Below are 27417 nucleotides of genomic sequence, written 5' to 3'. Positions count from 1 at the left end.
GAAGATAAGTTGCTGGAATGTGTTGGTGAATGAATTTTTGCGAATTAGCCATAAACTAGAATGTTGGGATATTGAAACGGAACTCCATTGTAGATTTTTTTGTATTTTGTACAAGACCCACAAAGCTGACGCTGCGACTGCTTTGACGTGAAATATTAACAGGTCTTGAATCGGCGGGTTTTGCTGTTATAAATGTGAGATCACCAGGTAGCACCATAATTATGAGGCCAGGTATTTATAGAGACTTTGAAGTATTTAAATTTTGTGTTGTTCAAAAACTAAAAGTGTTGGTGAAGTAGAAGTTTGTTTCTTTGGATCTGAGTATTGTGTTTTTGAATTGTTGAAAATTTCGTGTAATCATTGGCGATGACTATCGAGGTGTCTGTTTAGAAAAGCATGGCATTTGGATCAGAAATGTAAACGTTGTGCATGGGCCTCCGAGAGAAATGCTTCAAAGTAAACAGAAGTTGCTTTGCCTCCACTCGCCCTATGAAGAGACTAGGAGCTTCTCACCATCAGAAATTCACGAAGTCCCTTGGATCTCCAAGCCGTGACTGATGTACATGGAGGATTAGTGGTGGGCAAGAGCGACAACGTTTCCGTGGAAACTCTGGACGTAGGGAGCGATCAATTAGATGGCGTCTTCTGGGTGACTTTCGGACCGGGTGGGGGCCAATGGATAATATCCATAAATCCCTGGCTCAGCAGTATTACCAGAAAGCTCTACTTTGTCCAACAACTGTTGGATGGATCCGGTTATCAGCCGAGTCCATCGTGAGGAAGTCCCCGCTACCTTCTTTTAACCGTGTATGGAAGTGAAGGTAGTTTTCGTCTGTCTAGCGACTATGGCGAAAAAAGTAGTGCGGTGGACGAGGTTTAAAGGGCTGAAAACAAATTTATAGTAAGAATATTCAGCAATCACTCGAATGTCGTGATTCGTTGGAATGTTTCCCACGTGATCAACGAATCTAACAAATCGCAACTACACCTGGAAGGAATATTACCCATATGATCAACAGAATCTGGCCAATCACCACTTCATGTGGAATAGGCTCCAGCGATCGTGTCAACTTTTGACGCCCTCCTTTCTGAGTCTCTCAATCGGATACGCACACACGCGACTGAGATCCAGAGAGCCTTGGATGTCGTAGAGACGACACGGGCAACGGCTGTACCTAACTAATATCATCTTGACAAACTATCGGCAGCAACACAACGACTAGCGGTTAACTTTTACAATAACATCCAAAATCTCTCAACAGTATAAAGTTTGTAAAAACCTCAACATATATCATCGTTTTCTTCTGTGTACAACTGTTAACCTACGACACTAGAAAGAACAGCCAGGCCCAACAGCTAACAGTCAGCTCCCAACATCAGCAGTCATATGCAACTCCTAGCATTTAGCAAATCAACTCAAGTGGCATCAACATTTACAGCCATAAAAAAAAAATTAATAAAATGATGGAAGAGAGGGAAGTGCTGTCCGTAAATATTTTTGCTGAAATATTTTTATGTGAATGTAACGAAGATGGCCCATGTGAACATGGGACCAACTCTGCACATGGGCTTAAAAGCCTGAGGGGGTTGAGGAGAGAGGGGTACCTGTTGAAGTGTCCTTGGCAATCGGGGTGTTCCTGGAACCCGCCCCTCTTTGGAGAATTTTATTTGTTTCAGTCATTTGACTGCGGCCATGCTGGAGCATCGCCTTTTAGTCTAACAAATCGACCCCAGAATTTATTCTTTGTGTGCCTAGTACTTATTCTATCGGTCATTTTTGCCGAACCGCTAGGTTACGGGAACGTAGACGTCTACCAAATCCACTTTGGTCGGCCCGAGGCTGTAGTAGAAGACACTTGCCCAAGGTGCCACGCAGTGGGACTGAACCCTGTGGCTGGTAAGCAAGCTACTTACCATACAGCCACTCCTGCGCCTGTCGAATTTTTGTTAATTGTTCTTGTATACACATATTTTGTGCTATGCCACACTTATCCCTAGTTTTGTATTGTCCCTTTTCGTTTTGTGTGCGGCCCTAGTCGCCAATAAAAAAGATTATTATTATTATTATCATTCTGACAATATGTTTTTCACTTTAAATTTGTATTTTGTGCCGTTGTCACAAATCATTGAGTTTCGTCCACTTCGCAAACTGAATTTTTTTGCTTTTTTAGTTTTCCAACTCAATTACGCAAAGGCATAAATAATAGGCTAATTACTTAACCGTAACCACATTAAACAACACACTGTTGAACAAACAAATGATGTTAAAAGATTAATTAGTAAATTATTGACTGCCTTGTAAAGCCATACACTTCAAACTTTAATTAAAGATTTAATTAATTGCTTCCCAGAATTCCACAGTATACAAGGACAGATAACCATTATTTTCTTTCTTTGAATTTTCCGGAATTTTCTCTCAAATTCGGTAAAATATACTTTTTTCTCTTTCGTTTTTTCGCCTTTTCTAACTTTTTTATTACTTAGCATTAATTTATTTAATTTCTCAATTATAGATTATGAAGTGGTATTGTTTATTTGCCAATATATTTCCGCTAATCGTACATATCAGAGGTTTGTAATTAATTGTTTTAGTTTTAAAGACGCCAGCCCTAATTGTTGTTGTTTGTCATGATGTGGTTAAAACAGCATAAAAAACATTTATCTGCTTAAAATATTTGGATATTTGCCACTAATTGTTGTTAATTATTTGTTTCACTAATTAGAGTCACCTATTGGGGTTATTTTATTTAAAACTGCATTTCTTTTCTTTCTCTCTGATATCAAATATTGAATGGAATTAAAATAAATATTAAGACTATTTTATTTAATTAAATACAGATATTAGTGTGATTAAGAGTAATAATGTTTTCTTCATGTGCCACATTGTGAATCGAACCCATATTCTTTAAAGCCTAATCCTCTCTGTCCATCATCGGAAGCAAAAATAGAACAAAGGATGCTCATCGGTCTGTTAGAAATAGCTGCCAAATCTACTGCGTGTCTTTTACGTTTCTTTCAAAAAGAAGGACTCATTGGATAACGCAGTCCAAAATAAACTGACCGAACGAAAGACGAGATGGTCACAGTTGGGTTATCTTGAATCATGAGTCTACTGGACCATGACTGACCTGGCGCTAAAAAAAATAACAGCTCGATATAAAATAGTGACTGCTACCAACTTTTATGAAGCAGCATTGACACAATCTCAGAGCTAACCATAGTTCTGTGATTGTGTCAATGTTGCTGCATAAAAGTTGGCAGCGAGTCATTTCTCGAATTGTTCCTGTTACTCTGTCGATGGTCTTTATTTAAAAGATGGACCACAGCCAATATTTCACCTGTTTCCAGTTTACGTGCCTTCTAAATGTCTCGAATATATTTTTACTTCAGGTTTGTCGTTGTTTAGGCACAGGTCGACTCTCATCCTGCTGACTTATGATCAAATATCTTCCTTTCATGACCACCTCGTCTCATTTTCATTGTTAGTGTATCTGGTTTCGTTTCATGTAATATACCCTTCCTTAAAACATCAGCGCGAAATTTCAGGGAAATTTGGCAGCTATGTTTAGCAATTCAAGCGATCTCATAGAGGCTCTCTCGTTGGCTGGAGCGTTGTGATTCGTCCATTGTTTCCATGGTGACTGTTTTTGTTTATGTCACAATGAAATGATTATGGTTTCTCGTTTAAAAACCGCTGCTTCATTTGCTTGTTTCTGCCAGAACTCTTTAATGGAAGATCTTCATTATATCTGTTGCAGTATTTGATCTGATAAAGCTACTTGTAGTAATGAGAGATTAACAACGTTCTGCTCTACCATTTATTCACCGCAGTTATTATATATGGCAACAGGTGAACAATAATGTCGTTAGTTTCACTGCATTCCTGGCTGAGAGTGACAAGGAAGTGAGTGTTTGTAACTCGGTAGACTTAGCTCAAAGAACACCAGTTTTTCATCTAATTTTGCATCAATGAAAGCATGTTATCAGGGCATACACGCTCTCGAGAAGTGATTGGTTATATTTTCTGTAACACACACACACACACCATCTCTCTCTCTCTCTCTCTCTCACACACACACACACACATGTATATATCATCATCATCATCATCAGCAGCAGCAGCATCATTTTCCGCCTGCTTTCTATGCTCTTATGGGTTAGGTAGGTCGTCACTGCCAGAGTCAGTGTATATTCAGGGGTATTGTTCACTCAGACGATTTGGAGGTCTACCGCTCACTCGTGTTTCATGATTGACTTGGGTTCCGTGGTTGGATGTCCTTCCAAACACCAAACCTCAACCTCACACCTTAAAATGTGTTCTGAGTATGTTTCGCTGGTTGGCACCTGCACTACGGACATAGCCATGTCTCCTCAGCACACTTAAAAAGGCTTCACAATATCATGCCTCTTCTTTACAGAGTGAAAAGGTATAAAAGATTGAGGTGTGGATGATACGACAAAAGGTTGTGTGATAAGGCAGGTACATGTAGCCAAGGCAACATGACCAGGGGGCTGTGTTAATGACAGAAGTAACATGAATCAGGGGATAGAGCTATGACAGAATCCCAGGAAGTGTGGGAGAAAAGGAGCAAGAATATAATGGAAACAGTGAGACAAGATGAATATAAACAGCACAGAAGGAGATGAAGATAGTGTTGAGAGCGGAATTGGTCCATTGTAGTGGGGATGGGGTGGGTGGAGACATTGAATGATGAGGGTGGGGGCAGAGGCCTTAGGAAGTAGTGGGGTTGGTCTTGTGCCAGTGTAAAGCCAAATGGGTGTTGGTGAGAGGGTCAGATATGTACATATACATTAATATGTATATGCTCATATATATGTATATATGTCTGTAATAGCTTAGTGGTTGGAGCGTCAGGCTTACAATCATGAGGTAGTGAGTTTAATTCCCAGACTGGGCTGTGTGTTGTGTTCTTGAGCAAGACACTTTATTTCACTCAGCTGTAGAAATGAGTTGCAATGTCACTTGTGCCAAGCTGTATTGGCCTTTGCCTTTCCCTTGGATAACATCAGTGGTGTGGAGAAGGGAGGCTGGTATGCATGGGCGACTGCTGGCTTTCCATAAACAACCTTGCCAAGACTTGTGCCTCCGAGGGGAACTTTCTAGGTGTAATCTTATGGTCATTTACCCTTTATTATGAAAAAAGTGCACTTAGATCAGACTGTAAATTGGTTGGCAAATGAGTGGGAAAAGCATTGGTTGGAGGCGAGATTTTGGTGTTGGTGGGATGAGAAAATGCCCCCAGTTCACTCTTAGTGGTGTTAGAAAGGGCATTGTGCTATGGAAATGAAGCCAAAGATTTATGAGGATACTGGTTTATGGTCTGTGAGAACACGATGCCCAATAAGAACTGACTGATGAAATACTGGAGGCCAAGCACAAAATCCTGAGCCTTATAAAGATGACAAAGGGCTGAGATATCTGTGCCTTGTTATAATCAAGAAGACCTGTCCACCACAGCAGAATTGATATCCTAAACCACCTTGGTTAATGCTCTCCTACCAGCTGAAGGGCTTCTGTCTTGCAAGTTAGTTGATGGCCCTGCTGGTACTGGTGCCATGTAAAAAGCCCATGCCAGCGTCACATAAAATGAGCTTGTGCCAGTGCCACATAGAGAGCACTTATACCAGTGCCATATAAAAAGCACCTGGTAACCTCTGTGAAGTGGTTGATATTATAGGAAGGGCATCCAACCGTAGAAACCAAGCCAAAATGCACAACTGGAACCTGGTGCAGCTTTCCAGGATGGAAGCTGGATGTTAGATGATGATGATATATATGTGTGTGTGAGTGTGCATGTGTGTTTGTATATATATATATGCTCGTTCATTACACATTTGGGATGGAAAGTTGTGTGCCATCTATTACTTTTTCATCCTGTTTTGTATATTTTCATGGGTCAACTATGAAAATTAGATTTGAATGGTTTCTGTTTTTTTTTTTGGATGTGTATTGCTAATAATAATGATGGTGATGATAGCAATAATAATGGGACCCTGAGGAGATGGAGTATCCTATATTTTATAATATTTTATAATATTTTATGATATGTATTAATCATTCTGGATGTTCTATCGAAATGTACGTAGGTCTATTTATTTGTTATTATTATTGTTATTGTTGTTGTAATAAAGTATTTTCAACGGATCAATTTTGAGCTCTATTTAAAGTTGATATATATATATATATATATATATATATATATATATATATATATATATATAAAGGGAATTATGTATGTCTGTCCTTTGCCAGAAATCCAGGACCATGTAGTGAAGAGAATTTCTTAATCACACAGTGCGACAGAGATCAAGAATTAATCTAATTCCTGAATATCTCTGAGGATTATCAAGAAACCATTTATATTTGCTATTATGACTATGATGTATTATTGGGCTAACACGCAAAATATGGGATTAAGTCTGGCTTTCCATTAATTTCTAACGCTTTACCTCTAAGTAGTTACTCCCCTTTGTTCAGCCTTTCTTAGGCTGTGTTACAACCTTCTTGTTAGACACACACACACACACACACGCAGCCAATATAGAACTGTTGTCACATTATTTAGCAAGGCTATCACCTATCCTTTATAGTCGTTTATTGACCTGACATGCCTGACACTAAACTATCATCAAATATTCGTTTCCTGCCTGTTCCAAATATAACAATTGATCTTTTCCTATTGACTGTTTACAACTGGTTCTGTTGTTCATGTTTCTCTGTATTGGATTAATTGTTACATGAAATTAATAAGTACACATAGGATGACTCAGTGGCATTCTTTACATACTTGATCAGGCCTGTTGTGACAAATGATATCTTTTAATTAAGAGTTGGTTTATTTAAAGTGTACAACTCATTCCATGTTGGCCTCGTTATTGGTTTCTCAGCTGAAACATAGTCACAAACATACAACTACAATATCAACATTCGTAAGTATTGATGTTGAGCAATTTATTAAAATTATAGCATTGCAAAGTTTAAATTGCTACTGAAATGATAAGACAAAACAATGAAATGCTATATATTTATATGCAGTTAAGTTTATGACTGGTCATAAGTTTTGTGACCGGTCATAAGACTATATGTCCTTCGGCTGTAGAGTCTGACAAGTTGTCCATGGGGCTAGGCCCTTTATGGATGCAAAGCCATTGGTCACTCTCTGACCGAACATAAACTTAACTGCATATAAACACACCACTGCTCCACGCTTTAGAGCAGTGGTTCCCAAACTTTTTCCGACTGCCGCCCCCCCCCTTGACACTCAGGCCACATTCCTAGCACCCCACCCCACCCCCAACTCACCATCACAAGCATAGACCTCTTTCTGAAGCAAATTCAAAGCAACTTTACCTCATGAATCTATTATTTTGTTGTTTTCACATGAACCACTACTCCATTATCACCCCACTTTTCTTCAATGCCCCCTCGGAACTTTCCTGATGGCCTTGTGCTCCCACAGGTGAAACTCAGAGTAACAAGAGACTGATTTGACCATAATAACGATATATTGTAAATCTCCACTTTGGTATAGGAGCCTCTTTTTTACATGTCACACCAAATGGTGATCTACCAAATAAGAACACAAATGGGTTAATGGTTCACTACAACTGTTTCAGACGTGTTTTTTTTTCTTCAGGTGAATTAAAGATTTAAAGAATTTATTGTTGCTGAAATGGGTGGATCAATCGACATTTCACATCTTGGTATTTTTTCTCCAAACCAAATTTTAAATTTCTGATTCACCTGTGATCAATTATTCATCAATAAAAAAACGTGTCTGAAACAGCTGTAGTGAACCTTTAACCCATTTGTGTTCTTATGTGTTGGGTTTGGAACTTACATTGGATTGTGGAATTGCATGGGTATATAATTTCATGTATGTGTATATTTGTGTGTGTATGTATATGTATATGTAAGTATATGAATATGTCTATATATGCATGGGGATATATAGGTATGTTTGCGTATGGTATATTCACGGATGTGTGGATCTCGACCCTCGCTTGGTGTCCTTAATATTAAAATACTTTGATGCAAATAATTACACACACAAACACACATTTACATATTTGACTCTTTCTATTTCCAGCTTCGAAAATGTACCAAGTGTTTGTTATCAAAGAAGGTTACCAATATTCAGAAGTTGGAGGTTAGCATCATTCCCTATTTTCTATTAAGGAAGAGATTCCATTTTTACAAGATTACATTGAAGCCTGAAAAGAATGTTAATTGTTGAAAACTCTTCATTTAAACTTTCTCAATTCAATGTCCATAATTTTTTTCTTCTGGATTTTTCTCCGTTTTCAGTTTTTGTTTAAATTTTGTTTTTCCTGATGGTTCTTCTAATGTTGCTTAATGATCAGACCATGAGATACCTGGAAATATTTACCAATACTTATTCCATTACAGAATATAATCTCCCAACTGTGGCTCGTGTTACCGTTTTTTTTTTCTTTTATTAATTCTTAACACAGTGTATTACACAAGGTTCTATTATTACTTTGTTGTAGCCATATCTGTTATGGATCCAACTTTTCTATGCCAAACTTAACCCTAAGATGCTTTAGATGGTTCAGCTTCAAACAATAGTTCCAAACTGTTGGTTTGTTTCTTCTTTATTTTTCTGTTATTTTTTATCAATGGTCCACCTTACAAACACAATGAAGAAATATGAAGAATATAGTTAAATTTACTTAGAAACATTGAGTCGTTTTTTTGTTTAAAGACACAGAATACCATTTCTGTTGGCTAGGTGAAGAAAATGCCTCTGGTACAGTCACCTTTGTAAATGGACCCCATAAAATAATTGTTGACACTGGAAACCCATGGGATAAAGAGGATATTGTGCAAGGTAAGAGATATCAATTTTGATTCAGTTTCATGCAGACCATAATGTAAACCTTGATATCATCAGCATTTAAGAATATTCCAAAATATCTTTCACGTTAATTTTTTTACTAATGCATGCCAACTGGCAACCATTGTCATTTGATATTTGTTATTCACAGAGTTTATGACAAATAACTTTCATATATTGTAGGTCTTGCCAAACATGCTGTGCTCCCTTCAGATATTGATTACGTTGTGTGTACACACGGACACCTGGACCATGTTGGCAACCTGAACCTATTCACCAATGCTATTTATATTGTATCTTATGACATCTGTATTCGAAACCGATATTTGATGCATGATTTTAAAGAGGTAATATCATTGATTTTTAAAATAATTATTGGTTTCATTGTTGTTTTTAAAACAAAACACTGCAGCTGTGTGGTTAAGAAGTTTGCTTCCCAACCACATGGTTCTGAGTTCAGTTCCACCGTGGGAAAGTTTCTTTTAGTAGATCCCTGGGCCAAACAAGGCTTTGTGAGTGAATTTGATAGGTGAAAACTGATAGCAGACTGTCATGCATTCCTGCTGGTGCCATGTTAAAAGCACTGGTGCCAAGTCAAAAGTGCTGGTGCCACATAGAAAGCACCCAGTACACTCTGCAGAGTGGTTGGTCTTAGGAAGGGCATCTAGCTGTAGAAACCAGCCAGAACAGTCAGTGAACCCTGGTGTGGCCACTGGCCTTACTAACTCCAGTCAAACCTTCCAACATTTGCCAGTATGGAAAACAGTTGTCGATGATGATGATGATGATGGCTGGTGGAACTGGAAGTTAGATCTAAATTGTGAAAGTCAAGTGTAGAAAACTCCTTCTCACACACTGCACATTTCCAAAGGTCTCGGTCACTTGTCATTGCCTCGGTGAGGCCTAATGTTCGAAGGTCATGCTTCATCACCTCATCCCAGGTCTTTCTGGGTCTAACTCTTCCACAGGTTCCCTCAACCGCTAGGGTGTGGCACTTTTTCACACAGCTATCCTCATCCATTTTTGCCACATGACCATACCAGCGCAATCATCTCTCTTGCACACCACAACTGATGCTTATCTATCTATATATATATTTATATAGATATTAATGTTTGTTTTTATATTCAGTTATAATAAAAATAATTTTACTTTAATCTGATGGGTTACTCTGTACTTTTCTAGAGTACAAATTTATCATACTTTGACAAGAACGTTGTTGACAGTGATTTGGAAGTTCCGGTGAGTTAAGCCATCATTGAACTGCAGTTTAATTGCAGTCTGATAATGGCTTACTCACTGAAAACCTGAAGTCACACTTACACAACATTCTTGTGTAAGAATGTATGTGTGTGTGCTGGTGTGGAACTTATTTTTATCTCTCAAGCAAATTGGAGCAAATAGGGAGTGATGTACCTCCCCGCTCCCTATAAAACTGTAGTTAGGTCTGATGCCCTTAACACCTTTTGACCATTTACACATCTGTATTGATTGTTTTGCTTTGTTTTTTTTAGGGGATTCCTTACGAAATCGATGATTATGTTGAAGTGATTGCCACTCCCGGCCATACAGGGGAAGACGTATCAGTCATTGTCAAAAACACACCTCATGGTGTTGTAGCCATCACAGGTGAGTGTAACTTTCCTCTGTTCTAGCAGCAGTAGCTGTAAACGTCACATGGATCAGCCCATGTAGCAGTAACGTTCACTGAAAGAACCTCTAGCTGTTAATGTTGGTGAAAGGCATATATTTATGGTCATGTGAACCAAATGGTACTGCCATTATTTTGGCCTGAAAGAGCACCACCTGGTGACAAATAATTGCTTAAAAAGGTCCACAATATAAATGTCCCCATTCATCTGTGAGTGAGACCCAGCATTTTGACATCTGAACTTGCCACATCTTCATTGATCTTCGTTGCTGTCAACATGTCTGTAGACATGTTTGTTGATCTTATTTTTTTTTCTAATAATTTACTCAAACTGGTTTATTTTGTTTCTCATTCAGAGGCTTCAAGTAAATTGTGAGAATTTAAACCAAAGCAAAAATGTTACAGATTCAGACTTGTTTTAGTCCTTTAACCAACTGGTTTATTCTTCCTACTTCATATGCTTCATAAAGACTTTTATTCCCACACTATTTGTACAGCTTTCTTACATCCAGACTTTCACACTTCCCACCTAACAACTATGCACACCCCCATCACTTCCACTAACTAATGCTACCATACTTCTGCTTGCACACACATACACAAGCACATAGACACACACACGCACACACACACTGCACCTTACACTCACCTCCAGTTACACAGACTCACCACTTCTTCCCTTTCTTAACCAATGAACAGCAAGTATTTATTTAGTGAAATCACATGTTATCACTGATGTAGTTAACAAGGTTTACATCAATGTCCTCATTTAAATATATATGGTTAAGGGGTTGCACTTACAATCGCTAGATCGTGATTTCAATCCCTAGACTGGATGGTGTGTTGCGTTTTTGAGCCAAAAGAAAATTCATCTCACATTGTTCTGCAATCACTTTGACACCTGACCTATGGCACACTGTGACACCTGATCAGACAACGTCAATTTGACGGGGAGAGAATGAGCTAATGTGTGGCACATATATTTGATCACAATAAACAAATCATTTGTGCTGGTCATTGGGCAAAAGCTGAACGTTCCTACATCGTCTTCAATGGGAGAATCCATTGTGTATATATGTAGTTATATATCAAAATAAGCAACAGGATATCCGGAGATAATGCAGTACGATCGTTTCATGCATCTCCATTTAATTGAACAATGCAACCATTACATCAATTTAAGAATGCAGAGCAATTCTTCTTGATAACCCCCTGAATAGCCATAAACTTCATCTATATACAATATAGCAACATTGTTTTAAAACTTTTAACTATAGTACTACATGATAAGACTTCCCCAGTTTCATTATCTGTATCTCTCCTTGATTACTTGGATATTTTAGGTATAATTATACTAATCTGTTCTAATTTTAATTAAATTCTATGTCTTTGTGCAGCTGAGGATTGCTCTGCATTTTTAAATTGATGTCATGATTGCATTGTTCAATTAAATGGGGTCGTTTGAAACGATTGTACTGCATTACCTCTGGATATCCTGTTGCTTATTTTGATTTTAATCACCTTATTTGAAATTGTATGGATAATACCGTACTAAATTCTGGTGCCTAAACTTAAGTACCATATTCATCTGAATCTAAATTTTGCATATGTATTTATATACATATGTAAGTACAGGTGTTATTGGGCAACCATGTCATGTTTTGAGTGGGAGGAGTTTAAAAGAAACTTTAATTAATGAAACTTCTATTTCTGTTTTAATTTAGGTGATTTGTTTGAATGTCAGGAAGATCTTGAAAAACCCCATTTGTGGCAACAGTCGAGTCAAAAGCCAGAGTCCCAAGAACAATACCGAGCTGATATTTTAAAAATAGCCGACCACATCATTCCTGGTCATGGTCCTATGTTCCAAGTACCAGAGTCTTGCAAGAAGCAAATACAGATGGTATTACTCAATGAATAATTTCTCTCACATTTCCAAAATATCCCAAATTTATTTGTTAAGATCTTTATTTGATCAATAAAATCTATTACACATGTTTGAGGTCACCAGTTTATTTCATTGATGAGGCAGTAGAGTTACCAATATCTCTAAATGTGTTTCAGTAAAGTAATAAAAGTGACTAATTGTAATAAGATAACAGAGATTAAAGATGTTGATAAATGTTTAAAGATTTACCAAAGATGAAACAGAGTCTGCATGGATTAACTATTTTAAAAATGGAAAATAAATGATTGTAAGTTTAAAATCAATAAAGGAATATTAAATAATGAAAATATAATTAAAACTCTTTAATCAATGTTCAGAATTAGTGAGTCTTTCTTTACTGTTTTGATAAGTACAGTGCAGGATATGCTTTGGTGATGAGGCCAGAATAAGGCTGAAACATACTTGGAAAATAAGAAAATTTAGTCATTGTAGGTGTAAGTGTATGGTGAAAATGTTTAATGTGTAATCACATGGTTGTAGGTTTGATCTCCCTCCACTGCTCATTGGGCCAAGTAACTTTTATTTTAGAGTTAAGCTGGTTAGTTATGTTGTGTGTACCTAGCCTCTGTGGGGGTGAGGGTTAGTTGGATTGTGACAACCTGCCAAACCCATTCCAGTGTGGAAAGTGGATGTAAAATGATGATAATGATTAACCAATGCCTTTTTGGTAAAAAGAAACTGAGCGTGTGTGTGTGTGCAAGTTAGAATGTGACCTGTATTAAGTTAAAAGGTTAACTAACCAAGAAATTTATTTGATAAAGTCTATACTTGGGTTGCTCTGATTGAATAAAAACCCTGAAAGTAGTGCCCCAGCTTGGCCACTGTCAAATGACTGAAGCCAGTAAAAAAATAATTGGTGTGCGTATATATATATATATATATAATCTACCTGGACTTGTCTCCCTACTTTTATATATCTATCTTGTCCATATTGATGTGTGACTCATTATTTTTATGTTAGTAGATTACAATAATGATAATAAATTACAGAACTAAATTCTCTTCCATGCCTCCTGGTATCTTTTGTTTCTAAGTCCATCTTACGATTGTTTGAAACAAAAAATTCTCCAAATGTTTGGTTTAAATGATTTGTTAGCAAAAAAAAAAGAAAAAAAGCGGGGTTGTTTCCCTTAGCCGCGTCAGTTATTTGTTTAGACGCAGAAGCCTCACAGCATCTCACCTAAACTAGGTCTGTCTGTGATTAACTTGGCTGAAACACCCCCACGCTCTCCAAATACACACTTTCGTTACTTGGTCTATCAGTTTAATAATGTCTTTGTAGTTAATTCTTTCCAAAACATTTGCTTTGCTCAAGTAGACTTTCACAAGGATGCTGCTGTGTCTGACTTTGGAGGTAACATCCCCCAGTACAACAGTTTGACAATTTCCAAGAGAATCTCTCAATCTGATGGTGTCACCACCCTGGAAGCTACTGGGACATGTAGACACAAAATTTGAACGTTTGCAGAGAGAAAAAATTGACTGCAAATAGAAAGAAAGAAAAGGAAACAGGAATATTTAGTTTTATTGTGTCTGGGGAGAGTCATTGTCTTTCAGTGCCTTATTATTTAACACACTCACTGGTTTGAATGAACTGGTGAGTGTTTGAAATAATAAGGCACTAAAGGAGAATAACTCTTCCCAGACACAATAAAATATGTTTCAACACACAAATTCACATAAAGAATCTTGCAAACGAAATACAAGAATGAAAGGAATATTTAGTGTTTTGCTGAAAATCAAAAAAGGATGGGAAAAGATAAAGTTCTGCAGGGCAGGAAATAATAGAAAGAGGAACATAAATTTGGTTATTTTGAAGTTTAGAGAAAAACAGAAAATGTAGAAGAATAGAACCACAAGAAGGTGTCCGAAAAAAGGGCATTGAAGGAGAACAAGAACTACAGAGAGAGGGAATGTAACAGTAACATGTAAAAATAACCCTGGACACTCAGTAGAAAGGTTGGCGTTAGGAAGGGCATCCAGCTGTAGAAAACAAACCGAAACCTAGCGTAGCCCTCCTGTTTGCCAGCTTTGGTCAAAACGTCCACTCCATGCCACGGAATCAATAAAATACAAGTTGTGCTTTGGGGTTAATGTAATCGAGTTAGCCTCTCACCAAAGCTGCTGGTTTTGTTCCAAAATTTCAAACCAATTTTTATTTCTTCAATGTTATTGTTGTCTAAATTTCAGCAATGGAGTTTTGTTTGTTAGAAAGAAGTGTTGACTAGTTTCTTACTGAAAAAAACGCAAAGGTTGTATGCATTAGTGTTACTCTGTGTGTGTGCATGTGTGTGTGTGTGTGCGTGCGTGTGTGTTATTTGTATGTTATCTCTATTTTGACAATTTTTCATGCTGGATTATATGAATACATATACACATACATATATATATATATATATATATATATATATATATATATATATATATATATATATACAGAGAGAAAGAGATGCATATACATATATGTGTATGCACGTATGTATATGTTTCTATGTATGTATGTATGTATGCATATGTATATGTGTGTCTAAATACATACATAAATGCATACTGTGTGTGTATCTTTGCATGTTTTTTACCAATATTCTGGTCTAATCTCTTTGATAGGCATTTATAATCATGCTGAGATAATTCGTAGATAATCTTCTTAAAGATTAATGTAGCAATAAATATTAGGACTTCCCTGGCTAAAATACCAGTTTGTTAAATATATGGATTAGCCTGAAGCTTACAGCTGGTAACCCCCGCATCCTGCAACCACCCCCACCGACACGAACACCACCACCACCAACAACAACAACAACAATAACCAGAGGAAGGCTTCCACCTGCTAGAAATAGTAGCTAACTCCCTTACAAATCAAATTCTGCTGTCTTGAATGAGGAAAAAGCATTATTTACTGTTTCTTTGATCCTTCTAAAGAGACAGGATGGTCCTGGTAGGAATACCTTTCAATAGAGGTCTGTTAGATAAATTCTGACCTGTGGCTAAACAACAACAACAACAACAACATGTACAGGTGTAATTATTGCTGTACATTAAAATTGTCTTCCAACTGAAACCCTAATATCTCCACAGGTGAGCATGAACACCACAGAATCTCACCGTGTTATTTATTATAAATGCTTGGGATTGTGTGTGTCGTGATAGTAATGTTTTGTGTTAATCTCATATTTCTCAGAACGAACGTTGACACAGCTAATGCCTGAAAGACAAAAATCTCCTAATTATTAGGATTAGTTCTAATAACGGTGATGAACCGGAAGAATCACTGGAACACCAGACACTAAGGCTGGTTCTATTTACTTCCAGCTCTCTACGTTCTGAGTTCAAATCATACCTAAGTCTTCTTATCCTATATTTTAGAGGTGTCAGTGAAAAGAAAATACCAGTTATGTATTGAGGTCAGTGTTATTGACTTTCTTTCAAATTCCAGGCTTTGTGTTCATTTTTTTTGAAACAATTATTATGGTGGTTTTACCTTTCACCTTTTTGAGGTCAGTGAAATAAGTACAAGTTGGGCATTGGGGTCAAACTTAATTAACAGGCTCCCTCCCCCAAAATTTCAAGTCTTGTGCTTATAACAGAAAGGATTATTATTATTATTATTATTACTTGGTATAATGCTGCCGTTCCCACCATGATAAGAAAGGTATAAAGAGGTTTTAATCCCAAATTTGATCTACTTTTAAATATTTATGGTATTATTTATTTTTTTATCCAGGTGTGTGTGTGTGGTAGTGTCTGAATGACCCCCACCATAGACTGAATGAAGGAGTTGATTGTATGTGGAACAGTTTTATTATTACCATGAAAGAAGGAATACTGCCATCATTACTGTTAAAACATCTTCATCATCATCATCATCATCATCACCATCATCACCAACAACAGCAGCAGCAGCAACTCCAAATCGAAACTGGTCCTTCTTTGTCTCAGCTTTTAACCGTCATAACAAAACTATCAACTGGTCGCTCTCTTAATGACCGAGTGGACGGTGTTGATGTAGAAATGAAACTACTTTTGTACCCGCCGCCACCACCATTTGTTTTATTGTGTACCTAAGACACTAGACTTTCTTTTAAATTTCCCTGGAGGAAGAGATGACACGAAGTAGATGATGTGAAGTTGTCCTTGGACGGAGGTGAACGTTCTAGCCAGGGAGATAAGAATTACCACTTCACGTCGTAACATCACAACGTTACCCGATAGAGTCCCCCCCCCCCACGCTAACGGGTGCAAAATTTATTTAACTTTATAGAAGAATGATGTTGTGATGGTCATTCAGAATTGAGAGTCAAAATCCTGGCCGTATTAGGTCTTTTGAGTAGCTAAAGGACAAAGGGACAGGTTGATACTGAACTAAAATCCCCCGGGACCGAGACCAGTAGAGTAGTTGTGGCTTGTGGAGCAGAACTCCTGAATTAGATTTCACAATTGACAAACAAATAAATATTTAATAAAGCAAGTTCTCATTTATTTATTTATTTATTTATTTATTACTTAATCCGCTTAACGAAGGTTAATGCATGACGGGATTATTTGAGTGTTGTGAAGGAGACTTAGACACAACATAAACAGAAAATGTGGGAAACATTTTGTCAAAAATAACTCGTATTTTAAGCTAACTCGGCAAATCCAGAATATCTCATGACTGGACATTACCCCTGTAATCTCTCGCTTTTGGAATATTTCAAACATTTATATAAATTTAGATTCAGTCATGTATGACACCAGTCATACATGTTGGTTGAGAGACTTTTAAAACAAACTTTCTTTACTTTAGAAAAATTGCTAAACATTTCGTTTATAAAACAAAAGACATTTATTTCAAATAAAATCGTTTACAGTGTTTGTGGATACTGACGTGGAATATTTAAAACCAGATTCTGAATACATCAAGTAAAAAATACCTGAAATATCTAAAAAAACATTTTCGTCATGAAACCATTTCCTTCTAAAAAGATGCCTTTTTGTTTGTTTTAAGTCCAGTTAAAACCAACCAAAATATATTTCACAGACTTATTTCTTGATGCTGCTTGCAATGGATACATTTTTCAAAGAATGGCCAATACTTGCTACTACTTCGAGCATTCCAAAGTACCTCAAAGACTCGACCAACTGGAATATATAATCAGCAAACTCAAACGGAAATTTGAAAAAATTGAAGAACGTGTATTGGATATTGGAGAATACATGGACTTATACATTGATAAAATACGGGAATTAAATCAATTAACAAGTCTTTTAATCATCTTGAAAGGTGGTAATGAGGAATCGCTACAATTAATGGATTATCTGCTAATATTTTTTACAGCCATCAGTGACCAGATGAAAGAAAAAGATGAGACTATGAATCAAGAATATTCTCTCTTTACATTGCGAAACGATGCCAAAACCCAGAAATTGATGGCAGATGTCTTAGATATTTTAGGTTTCACTTCGGAATGTATTCACATCTTGAAGCTAAGTTTAAGAATCGTTCACGAAGATGAATGGAGAAGACGAAAGAAAGGGTTGAGCAGTTTTGATTCAGTGAAAAACACTCAGAAAGTTTACAATTATTTACGTTCGACCCATTCCGACGTCGAAAGAGACATACAGTTCACTTTACAGAAGATGATTGCCATTGTATATTTTGAAGCATTATTCGCTCATATTTCGGACAATTCAGAAACCTTGGAAGTGCATTCAGAGAATTCCCTCTCCGAAATCGATCTCGGTTCCCATGATTCGGATAATTCTGGTGAATTCGAACTTAATTCTCATTTCGACCATTCTTTAGGTAATTCTCTGAAACAACGCGAAGACGAAGTAATATTTCACGATTTATTGACTGATATCAAATCCTCTGTGAAGAAAATGCGAGCCCAAAAATTATTTAAATTAAAATAATTTTGTGTTGTCGAGTGTTTCAAGGGTCAGTTTCTAATGGAGCTCTTGGTTCACTTTCGATTTCCAACTGGGGCTAATAAACATCCCTTGTATCTATTAACAACTTTCACTCCTCAATATTTTATATATGATACCTTCTTGGACACAAAAGGTCTCCATCCTCCCTAGACACCTTATAAAAGTCATCACGGTGGTGCTCCAGCATGACCACAGCCACTTGGCTGAAACCCATAAATAAATAATGGAGATCAAAATGTTTATAAACTCCCTTTCTTCACTCTGATATAGATGTGGTATGTAGAAGGAGTTATTTTTTTTAATAATATGTAACTTAAATATGATAAATCATAATTTTCTTTCTATCTGAAATTATTTCACTGTAAATATATATTTGTATAATATATTGATCTGACCATCATATCATATTGTTGTGTTTGTTCTTTTTAACATAAATTGTTTGTTCTGTTTTGATAACAAGGAAATCTTTTATCATGTTTCTATGAGCGCTCTAAAATAGGTTCCGACCAATATAAGAACACAAGAATCATAATCTGGAATCTTGTATTAAAACAAAAATGCTAGATATTTTCTTCTTGCTTTGGAATTCTTTGTAAAAAAATTACCTTTTGCTTTTGAAACGTAAATGCCTTTAGCTTTTGTCTCTTAGTCTCCCAGACACTGTTTTTAAAAATTCGGTTTTTTAGAGGATTTTTATTATCATTATTTCACTTCTCAGAGCTTTCGGTCTTACTTTCTCTGGCTGATTCTGTGAGAGTGGACAGCAACCTGTAGTCAGAGGTCTCACAGGGTCTCTTTCTGCAAATTATAAGCTTTGGGATCTGGATGTTAAAGTATCATGGAGAACACTCAACACCCAAGCACCAATCTCAAAATCCTGGCTGTCCCCAAAACAACAGTTTTTTTGCGGGGGGGGGGGGTCTGCTCGGTCCTCATGTCAATTCCAATTTCTGTTTTTTTTTTGGACCTGCTCTGCCATAATATTATTATTATTATTATTATCATTGACGCAACTATAACTTATTAGAATCCACTTGCCATTCCCAGAAAGCTATCTTAACATCTCAAGGAATTTTTAGACCTGAATATATAAACTAGATGATGGGGTGGTCACGGCTGAGACGCCTTTGATAGTAGGGTGCTGGGCCAGGACCAACCTTGATCTAAACAACAACGTGTGTTTAATAGAAACGCCACATGGACTTCCACGTGAGACGAAAATATTGAGCTGGGATTAACAGATTAACGCTCTATAATCTGGATTGGTTCTTTATCGATACAGTTAAGAGTTATTGATATTTATTGATTCAAAGCTGTTGTTGTTGTTGTTTGGCTCCAGATCAGCATTGAACCGCCAAGTCAATGACCAAAGACATTCCAGCCGCTGACCATCCCATATATATATATTCTGTCTGTAGAGGAAAGCAAGTGTCACATCATTCAACGTGTCCGTTTCTAAAGTAGTTGAGCACAATTTGAGGATGATTTGGCTGCTATTTCTAGCAGATTTAGCAACCACGGAAGAACTGTTTCCGTGACTCATTTGACTCAAGGTCGTCTGAATTATTATCAGTGACCTTTCACCTTTGACCTTTTAAACAGAAGACCCCTGAGGGATAACAAGGCGTTTGATTAATGCTTCATAAAGATTGGAAACTCCTCTTCCTTCTCCTCCTCATCCTCTCTTTCCTCTACAATTACATAATACCATTACCGAATACTGGGTCTTTGTACTTTCTGTGCTATTCTCCAACTACCTTTAATTGCAAGTTGAGATAGCAGGATATAAAGAAGCCGACGAAACTGAAAAATATCAAAGGTCTAGAAATAGTAGCCAAATGCCCTTAAATTCCTATCCAAATGTGTTTTAAAATTAAAAAAAAAACATCTAGCAGAATATGATCCTGTGCATATAAAGACAGGATGGCCACGGCTGGAATATTTCTGGTTCTAAGTCGGGGCTGGTGAGATAGGTAAATAAGAGTTACCTCCCATTCATTATTGTCTGCCATAAAAACTAGAATTTGACAGAAAATGGTTTTCTGTCGAAACAGATTCTTGTTACTAAAATAGACACATTGAGATTTGCAAAAATAAAATTGGTGGATCTGCCGTTTTGGGATGTCTTTCGCAGTGTGGGAAGTAAAATGGATGTAGTGGCGTTCATCTCTTTCTATTAGCTATAGAAATAAAAGGATTTTGTTAAAGTCTGAGAGAATTTTCCTCTGTTGTGTCGGCTTTTCCTGTTGGATATCTTGATCCAAAAGGAGGAATGTGAGTATGTGAGGTTCATGCCTCTCTTAAGAAAATTTGTGTGTATACACACGTGTGTGTATATATGTTTGTATTTGTGTACGTATGTGCGTGTGTACTTGTGTGTGCTTCTGCGTGTATGTGTATACGTGTGTACGGCGAGTGTTCGGGTTTATGTGTGTGTGTGTGTGTGTGTGTGTGCGTGCGCTTATGAGTGAGAGTTTGTGAGTACCTATGGTGTGTACATTTGTGAGTGTATGCGTGGGTGTGCTTAGGTGTGTGTGAGTGAGTGAATGTGCGGACATGTGTGCGTGTGTGTGCTTGAGTGTGTGTTGTGTAGATGTACATGTGAGTACGTGTGCGTGCGTGTGTGTGTATGTGTGTGTGTGCGCGCGCGAATGGGTGTATTTGTGAGTGCATGTGTACATGCGTGATTACACGCGTGTGTGTGTGTGTTTGTGTGTGTGTGAGTGTCTGTGAGGGCGTGTGTCTACGTGTGGGGGTGTGGGGGTGTGTGTGCTTTGTAAGGCTTACCATTTGAAATGCGTGTGTGAACATGTGCTTTGTGTCTGTGTGTGCGACTCTGCTTACGCACGCTCTACCGAGACTCACACGTGCTTCTCTCTTTCTCTCTCTCCCACTCAGTCCTTTCTCTATTCACTCTCTACAGCTCTTTCTCTCTCTCTCTCTTTGCCTATCTTTGTCTTTTGTGTCTACATACACACGTAAATATGCATACGTACTTATATATATGTACAATACGGGCATGCATACATACTGAGAGATTGTTTAATTAAACCGCGAGTATATATATATATATATATATATATATATATATATATAAATATATGCATATATCCATACATATATGTACATACCTACATCTATATTTATGTTTATCTATTGATGTGTGTGTGCTCATGTGTAGTACATATATATGCATTCGCATCACGTACATGTGTGCATATGTATTTATTTGTGTGTGTGTGTGTCTGTATCTCTCTCTCTCTCGCTCTTTCTCTTTGTCTCTCTCTTTCTATTCTTTTATTTGTTTCAGTCAGTTTGACTGCGGCCATGCTGGAGCACCGCCTTTAGTCGAACAAATCGACTCCAGGACTTATTCTTTGTCAGCCTAGTACTTATTCTATCGGAATCTTTGTGCCGAATCGCTAAGTGACGGGGACGTAAATACACCAACGTCGGTTGTCAAGTGATGGTGGGGGACAAACCAAATCTACTCACAAGGCTTTGGTCGGCCCGAGGCTATAGTAGAAGACACTTGCCCAAGGTGCCACGCAGTGGGAATGAACCCGGAACCATGTGGTTGGTAAGCAAGCTACTTACCACACAGCCACTCCTGCGCCTGATAATTGTTTTCCAATATTTAGATAGCTTTAAGGCGGCGAGCTGGCAGAATCGTTTGCACGCCGGCCAAAATGCTTAGCGGCATTTCGTCTATCTTTACGTTCTGAGTTCAAATTCTGGCGTGGTCGACTTTGGCTTTCATCCTTTCGGGGTCGATAAATTAAGTACCAGTTGCGTACTGGTGTCGATATAACTGACTGGCTCCCTCCCCCCAAATTTCGGGCCTTGTGTGTCTAGAGTAGAAAAGAATATTTAGATAGCTTTAAGGCGGTGAGCTGGCAGAGTCGTTAACACGCCGAGCGAATTGCTTAGCGGCATTTCGTCTGTCTTTACGTTCTGAGTTCAAACTTCGTCGAGGTCCACTTTGCCTTTCATCCTTTTGAGATCGATGAAACAAGTACCAGTGATACACTGGGGTCGATGCAATCGACTTAGCCCCTTCCCTCGAAATTGCTCGTCTTGTGCCAAACTTTCAAGCGAATATGCTGATGGCTTCTGGTCCTCTGTGTCACCAAGCATTTTCTCAACTATGTCTTTTATCTCAATGCTCTCCAACGCCTTTGACCAATAAATCAAGCTGTCTTTGGAAAAAGGAAACGTAAGAAATTGTCAAATTTATCCCACACACTGTATAGTATGTGTGTGTGTGTGTATTTGTGTATGTCTGCGTGTGCGTGTGTGTGTCTGTGTATATATACAGTAAAGTCTGTCATACCGGCCATGACGAAGGGAAATAGCCCTGAAACTCGAGTCGCCTTTATATATATATATTTATATTTATATATTTATATATTTGATCCTTTATATTGAACACTCAATATTTCATCTACATTCAATACTTTCTTTCATGGTGCCATCCATTTTTATTTTATTTTATTTTATATTGTATATTGTATATCATATTATATATTGTATATTCCATATTCTATACCCCACATTAGTTCTGCAGGAATATAAATAAAACATAAAAAACAGACAGTGTTGGAACTCTTTTAAGCAAAATAATATATTCCTCTATACACAATCATACAAAAAACCCCACCTTTTTTGTATTTATTTTTACTCGCATATATGCATGCATATATATATATATATATATATATATATATATATATATATATGCATATATACATATATTCATATATATGTATATGTATGCATATATATATATATATATATATATATATATATATGTACGCACACGCACACACACACACACACACACATGTCTGTGTATAAATAGGTAAGTATCTGTGTCTGCGTGCGTCTATATATGTACATGTGTAGTTATGTTCCCATGTACGCATGTTGAGTAATGTGTGATGCATTGTTGTGTAGTGAGTGATGCAATGTCGAGTGGGGAGTGATGTAACGTTGATTAATGATTGACATAAAGCTATTTCTCCATTTCGTCTTTACATATTTACTGGAGTCGACATTTTGAAAGATTTCTAAAGATATTGAAATGAAACGTTAAAATATTCCTAGCAGGTTTTCAAAATGCCCAGGTCACAACAAAATATGACAAGACATCGCATAATGTCAATAATGTTAGACTGGACGACGAAAGGCGAATCTGCTGTCTTTTGTAGTTCTTAAGTGGAGTCTTGTAGTTGACTGGATTTTACATAAGGAAATACCGTTTTGGTGATTCTACAATAAAATATTTATTTTAATCTTCTTAAATTATTTAAAAAATAAGCTATTAAAAAGTTTGTTTGCATTTTTATTTTCTTTACTATTGGCAATAACGTTTTCACAATAACTGTAATGACACCTTTTTTGTGTATATTTAATAAAATATTACAAGAATATTGCCTTGTTACTTTACACCATGTTGTCATCGTCAACAATAAAAAGTTTTCCCGCCTCTGGTCAATACAGAAATATGACAGTCGTTGTTGAGTGATGGTTGAAGCTCGCATCCAGTTTACAATAATGGTTTGATGGCAAATGGAACCATTCCATTTTATTTATTGCTAGTATGTGTCAGTAACCTCGAGTCCGTCAGTATGATATCTCACCAACGTCCGCTACCCAAAGGTAAAGTTTTCGGCAATGACCTAACGGCAGATAAAGAATCAAAAGCCGTCTTGTGGCCTCGTCAGAGGAAGATCTGTTTCTCTTTTGTAAATCGACAGAAGAGTGTTGAAGAATGTTGTTGAGTAAATGGAGATATTTGTGGAAATATGTCAACTTTGAACATTTCGTTGACGGTTTAATCACAATCATTCAGGAAGAATTTGGTTTGGATGGGAAAATCAATGAAATTCTAAGCTTTAAATCGAAGTGTGGGGAAAAGGTGAAGACGGTAAATAGTAAATTGGATATTGTTACGAACAGAAGCACATTTGTTGATTGTAAGCGGGATATTAGTGTCAAATTATATAAATCTCTCGGTTACGTGTCTTCTTCTCTCCACTGTGTCGGCCTGCTAAAGAGATACACGCTTGTACTGCGTTCGATATTTGAAAATGATAAATGATCTAATGAAGAGAAATAAAAGGACTGGTTTGATGGGGTTTGAGATGGAGAGATTGTCATAGGGTCACATTGAAATGGTAAAAATTATTAAATGTTTGAAAGATGTGAGACTGACAAGCAGTATGACCTACAAAAGTGAGAACTATTCTTAGCAATTACAAAAGAAAACATCCACGCTGGACTTGAGAAGAATATACAGATCAGAAATGCATTTTCTTAAAAGGAGACATAATTAGAAAGTCGTTTTGACGAAGTTAACCCTGTTCATGTTGTTTTTTTCTAAAATGTAGATGTTACCCACAAAAATATTTATGTTTAAATATAATCTAGAAGAAGATAGACACGGGATGGAAATGATGGAAGAATAATCCAAATCTCTCGTAGAATGGATACCTTTCTTGTAGCTGAAACACAACTCAGTCGGTCAGCAGAGAAGGCCACTATAAAGAGGATGCCTGCTCTATTCACATTCACCCAAGAAGCTTAACTTTTGGAGTTTAGTAGAAAGTGGGTTATACATCTTTAGATTGTATACCTGACTTTCTACTATAAAATTAAAGAAATAGACGGAACGCTGAACTCCAGACTAAACAACCTAAACAATATTTATTTAGATGGTAAAACATACATATCTTTAGTTATACATCTTTAGAGGTGAGAATAACGAGCTGTCGAGTATAAGACCGAAAGATGTAGGGACAGCTTTTAAACACACGTCTATGCTCAATCGCTGGCCAGCGTGAAAGAGAATGAATTGAGCGGGAAACGCTTGCTTTATTAATTCTACGCATGCGCAGGCGTTACTACAGGAGTATGAAATTATGGAGATTTTTATGTTAAATATATTTCTGAATTCGGCGAGTTGGCAGGATCGTTGACACGCCGGATGAAATGCTTAACGGTATTTCATCCGTTTTTATGTTCTGATTTCAAATTCAGCCGAAGTCGACGTTGCCTTTCATCCTTTCGGGGTTGATTACATAAGTACCAGTTACGCACTGGGGTCGATGTAATTGACTTAACTACTTTTCGGTATGAGTATAAAAACTGCACCCCTCTGTCAAACCATGCCGAGTCATTGTGAGAGAATAGGCTGATGTCTATGACTGTCTCCCATTTCAATTCTCGATCTTCGATGCCAATGTCTGGTCAGTAAGTAAGTATTTCATTTTCATAGAAGTTTTGGCAAGAACATTCAACGAGCTTTTGGTCGTATACATACATTCTTATATGCATGCATGCATGCATACATACATACATACATACCTACATACATACATACATAATACATAATACATGCATGCATGCATGCATACATACATACATACATACATACAGACAGACAGACAGACAGGCGCGGATTTTCCAAATCCAATCTATAAGTGGCACAGTGAAGACTTGTAAGACATTCCAAAGATTCTCCATCTGTAATATATACGTGTCTTTGTATGTGTCTTTGTATGTGTATGTGCGTGTGTATGTGTGTGTGTGTGTGTGTGTGCGTGTGTATGTAATACACATACAGAAACAAAGAGAAGCGCGCCCGCACACAGACAGACAAACAGACAGACAGACAGACACGCACACACACACACACACACACACACACACACACATACACACACAAAGTCATATAAATGCATCTATATACATACGTGTGTATGGGTGTATAATTAATATATACGTACGTGCATGTGTGTATGTAAACATTTGTGTGAAAGTGTTGCGGATGCATTGTGCGTAGGGGAGAGGAAGGGGTTAGTTTTTATGTGTATATATGTATACCTGTGCGTGTGTGTGTGTGTGTGTGCGTACGTTTGTGTGTGCGCGCATGTGTTACTGTTTGATCGATCTGTTGAAGGTCAAAGTTGCTATAATGTGTCTGTGTGTGTTTGTGGGCTTGCATATGTGTGTGTGTGTTTGTGTGTGTGTGTGTCTGTGTCTCTGTGTGTGTGTAAGCGAGGTAATGATGATATGAATACATAAATAATATAGTTGAAGTTTAACCACAGGTCAGTCCTTATACAATACACTTATGATAAAAACCTTTCCACCAATGGCCATCCCTTCATACCCGCTACGCTGCCACCATCACCACCACCACTACCACCACCACTAACATTGTCCCCCACCGCCATCTCTTCCCCCATGAGGTCAGTGTCTTGTCCTTCACAGATTCCCACAGTTTCGCACTTCACTGTTGAGTAACAACAAAATGAAGAAGCTGTTTATTGAGCACGGCTGACCTCCGACCTCCGACCTCCGACCTCTGACTCAATATTTACCTCACTGCGTGAAACCTTTACTAGGTCAATGGATCGCTGACCCTGGCATCTTCTACGTGGTTCATACAATATGCTAGACATAACAGCCCTTTTATCATCCATAGATCAGGGCTGGGACGAAAACTATGTAAAAAAAAAACAGCAGCACATGACACGTCACACTACACACGCGCTCACCACCCATATACATACATACATACATACATACATACATACATACATACATGCAGGCATTCATGCATGTATGTATGTATGTATATATATATATATATATATATATATATATACACACACACACTTATATATATATATATATATATGTGTGTATGTATGCATGTATGTATGTATGTAGGCCCAAGCATGGCTGTCTAGTAAGAAGCTTGCTTCCCAACCAGATGGTTCCAGGTTCAGTCCCACTGCATGGCACCATGGGCACGTGTCTTCTGCTATAGCCTCGGACCGACCAAAGCCTTGTGAGTGGATTTGGTAGAGGGAAACTGAAAGAAGCCCGTCGCGTTTATGTGTGTGTGTGTGTCTTCAATGCTCGAAATAAGGAGCAGAAAGGTCGTTCTTTATGTTACTTGTCTTGTTTTCCATTTGTTTCTCTCGTTGTTCGCATACAAAAGTTTGTCTTCGCAT

The 27417-nt window shown here is 37.4% G+C and overlaps 1 protein-coding gene across 4 annotated transcripts; it reads left to right on the top strand.

Annotated features, from left to right (window-relative positions):
* The first annotated feature begins 91 nt into the window (after positions 1–91).
* LOC106876687 (metallo-beta-lactamase domain-containing protein 1) lies at positions 92–12529 on the top strand. 4 transcript variants are annotated; one of them, XM_089366494.1, is made up of 7 exons: positions 92–231; positions 2352–2425; positions 8112–8171; positions 8775–8873; positions 9063–9226; positions 10394–10508; positions 12255–12529. In XM_089366494.1, exons 3-7 carry the CDS (start codon positions 8120–8122, stop codon positions 12449–12451), a joined length of 627 nt encoding a protein of 208 aa, XP_089222620.1. In that variant the 5' UTR covers positions 92–231; positions 2352–2425; positions 8112–8119; the 3' UTR covers positions 12452–12529. The 4 variants fall into 4 exon arrangements, with proteins under 4 accessions (XP_089222620.1, XP_014780817.1, XP_014780816.1 ...); XM_014925331.3 differs by lacking the exon at positions 2352–2425; XM_014925330.3 differs by lacking the exons at positions 92–231; positions 2352–2425 and adding an exon at positions 3659–3850.
* The last annotated feature ends 14888 nt before the right edge of the window (positions 12530–27417 follow it).

The sequence above is a fragment of the Octopus bimaculoides genome, chromosome 19, assembly GCF_046866305.1.
Source record: "Octopus bimaculoides isolate indiv1 chromosome 19, ASM4686630v1, whole genome shotgun sequence".
Taxonomy (NCBI): Eukaryota; Metazoa; Mollusca; class Cephalopoda; order Octopoda; family Octopodidae; genus Octopus; species Octopus bimaculoides.
This window is presented reverse-complemented; position numbering and strand designations above follow the sequence as displayed.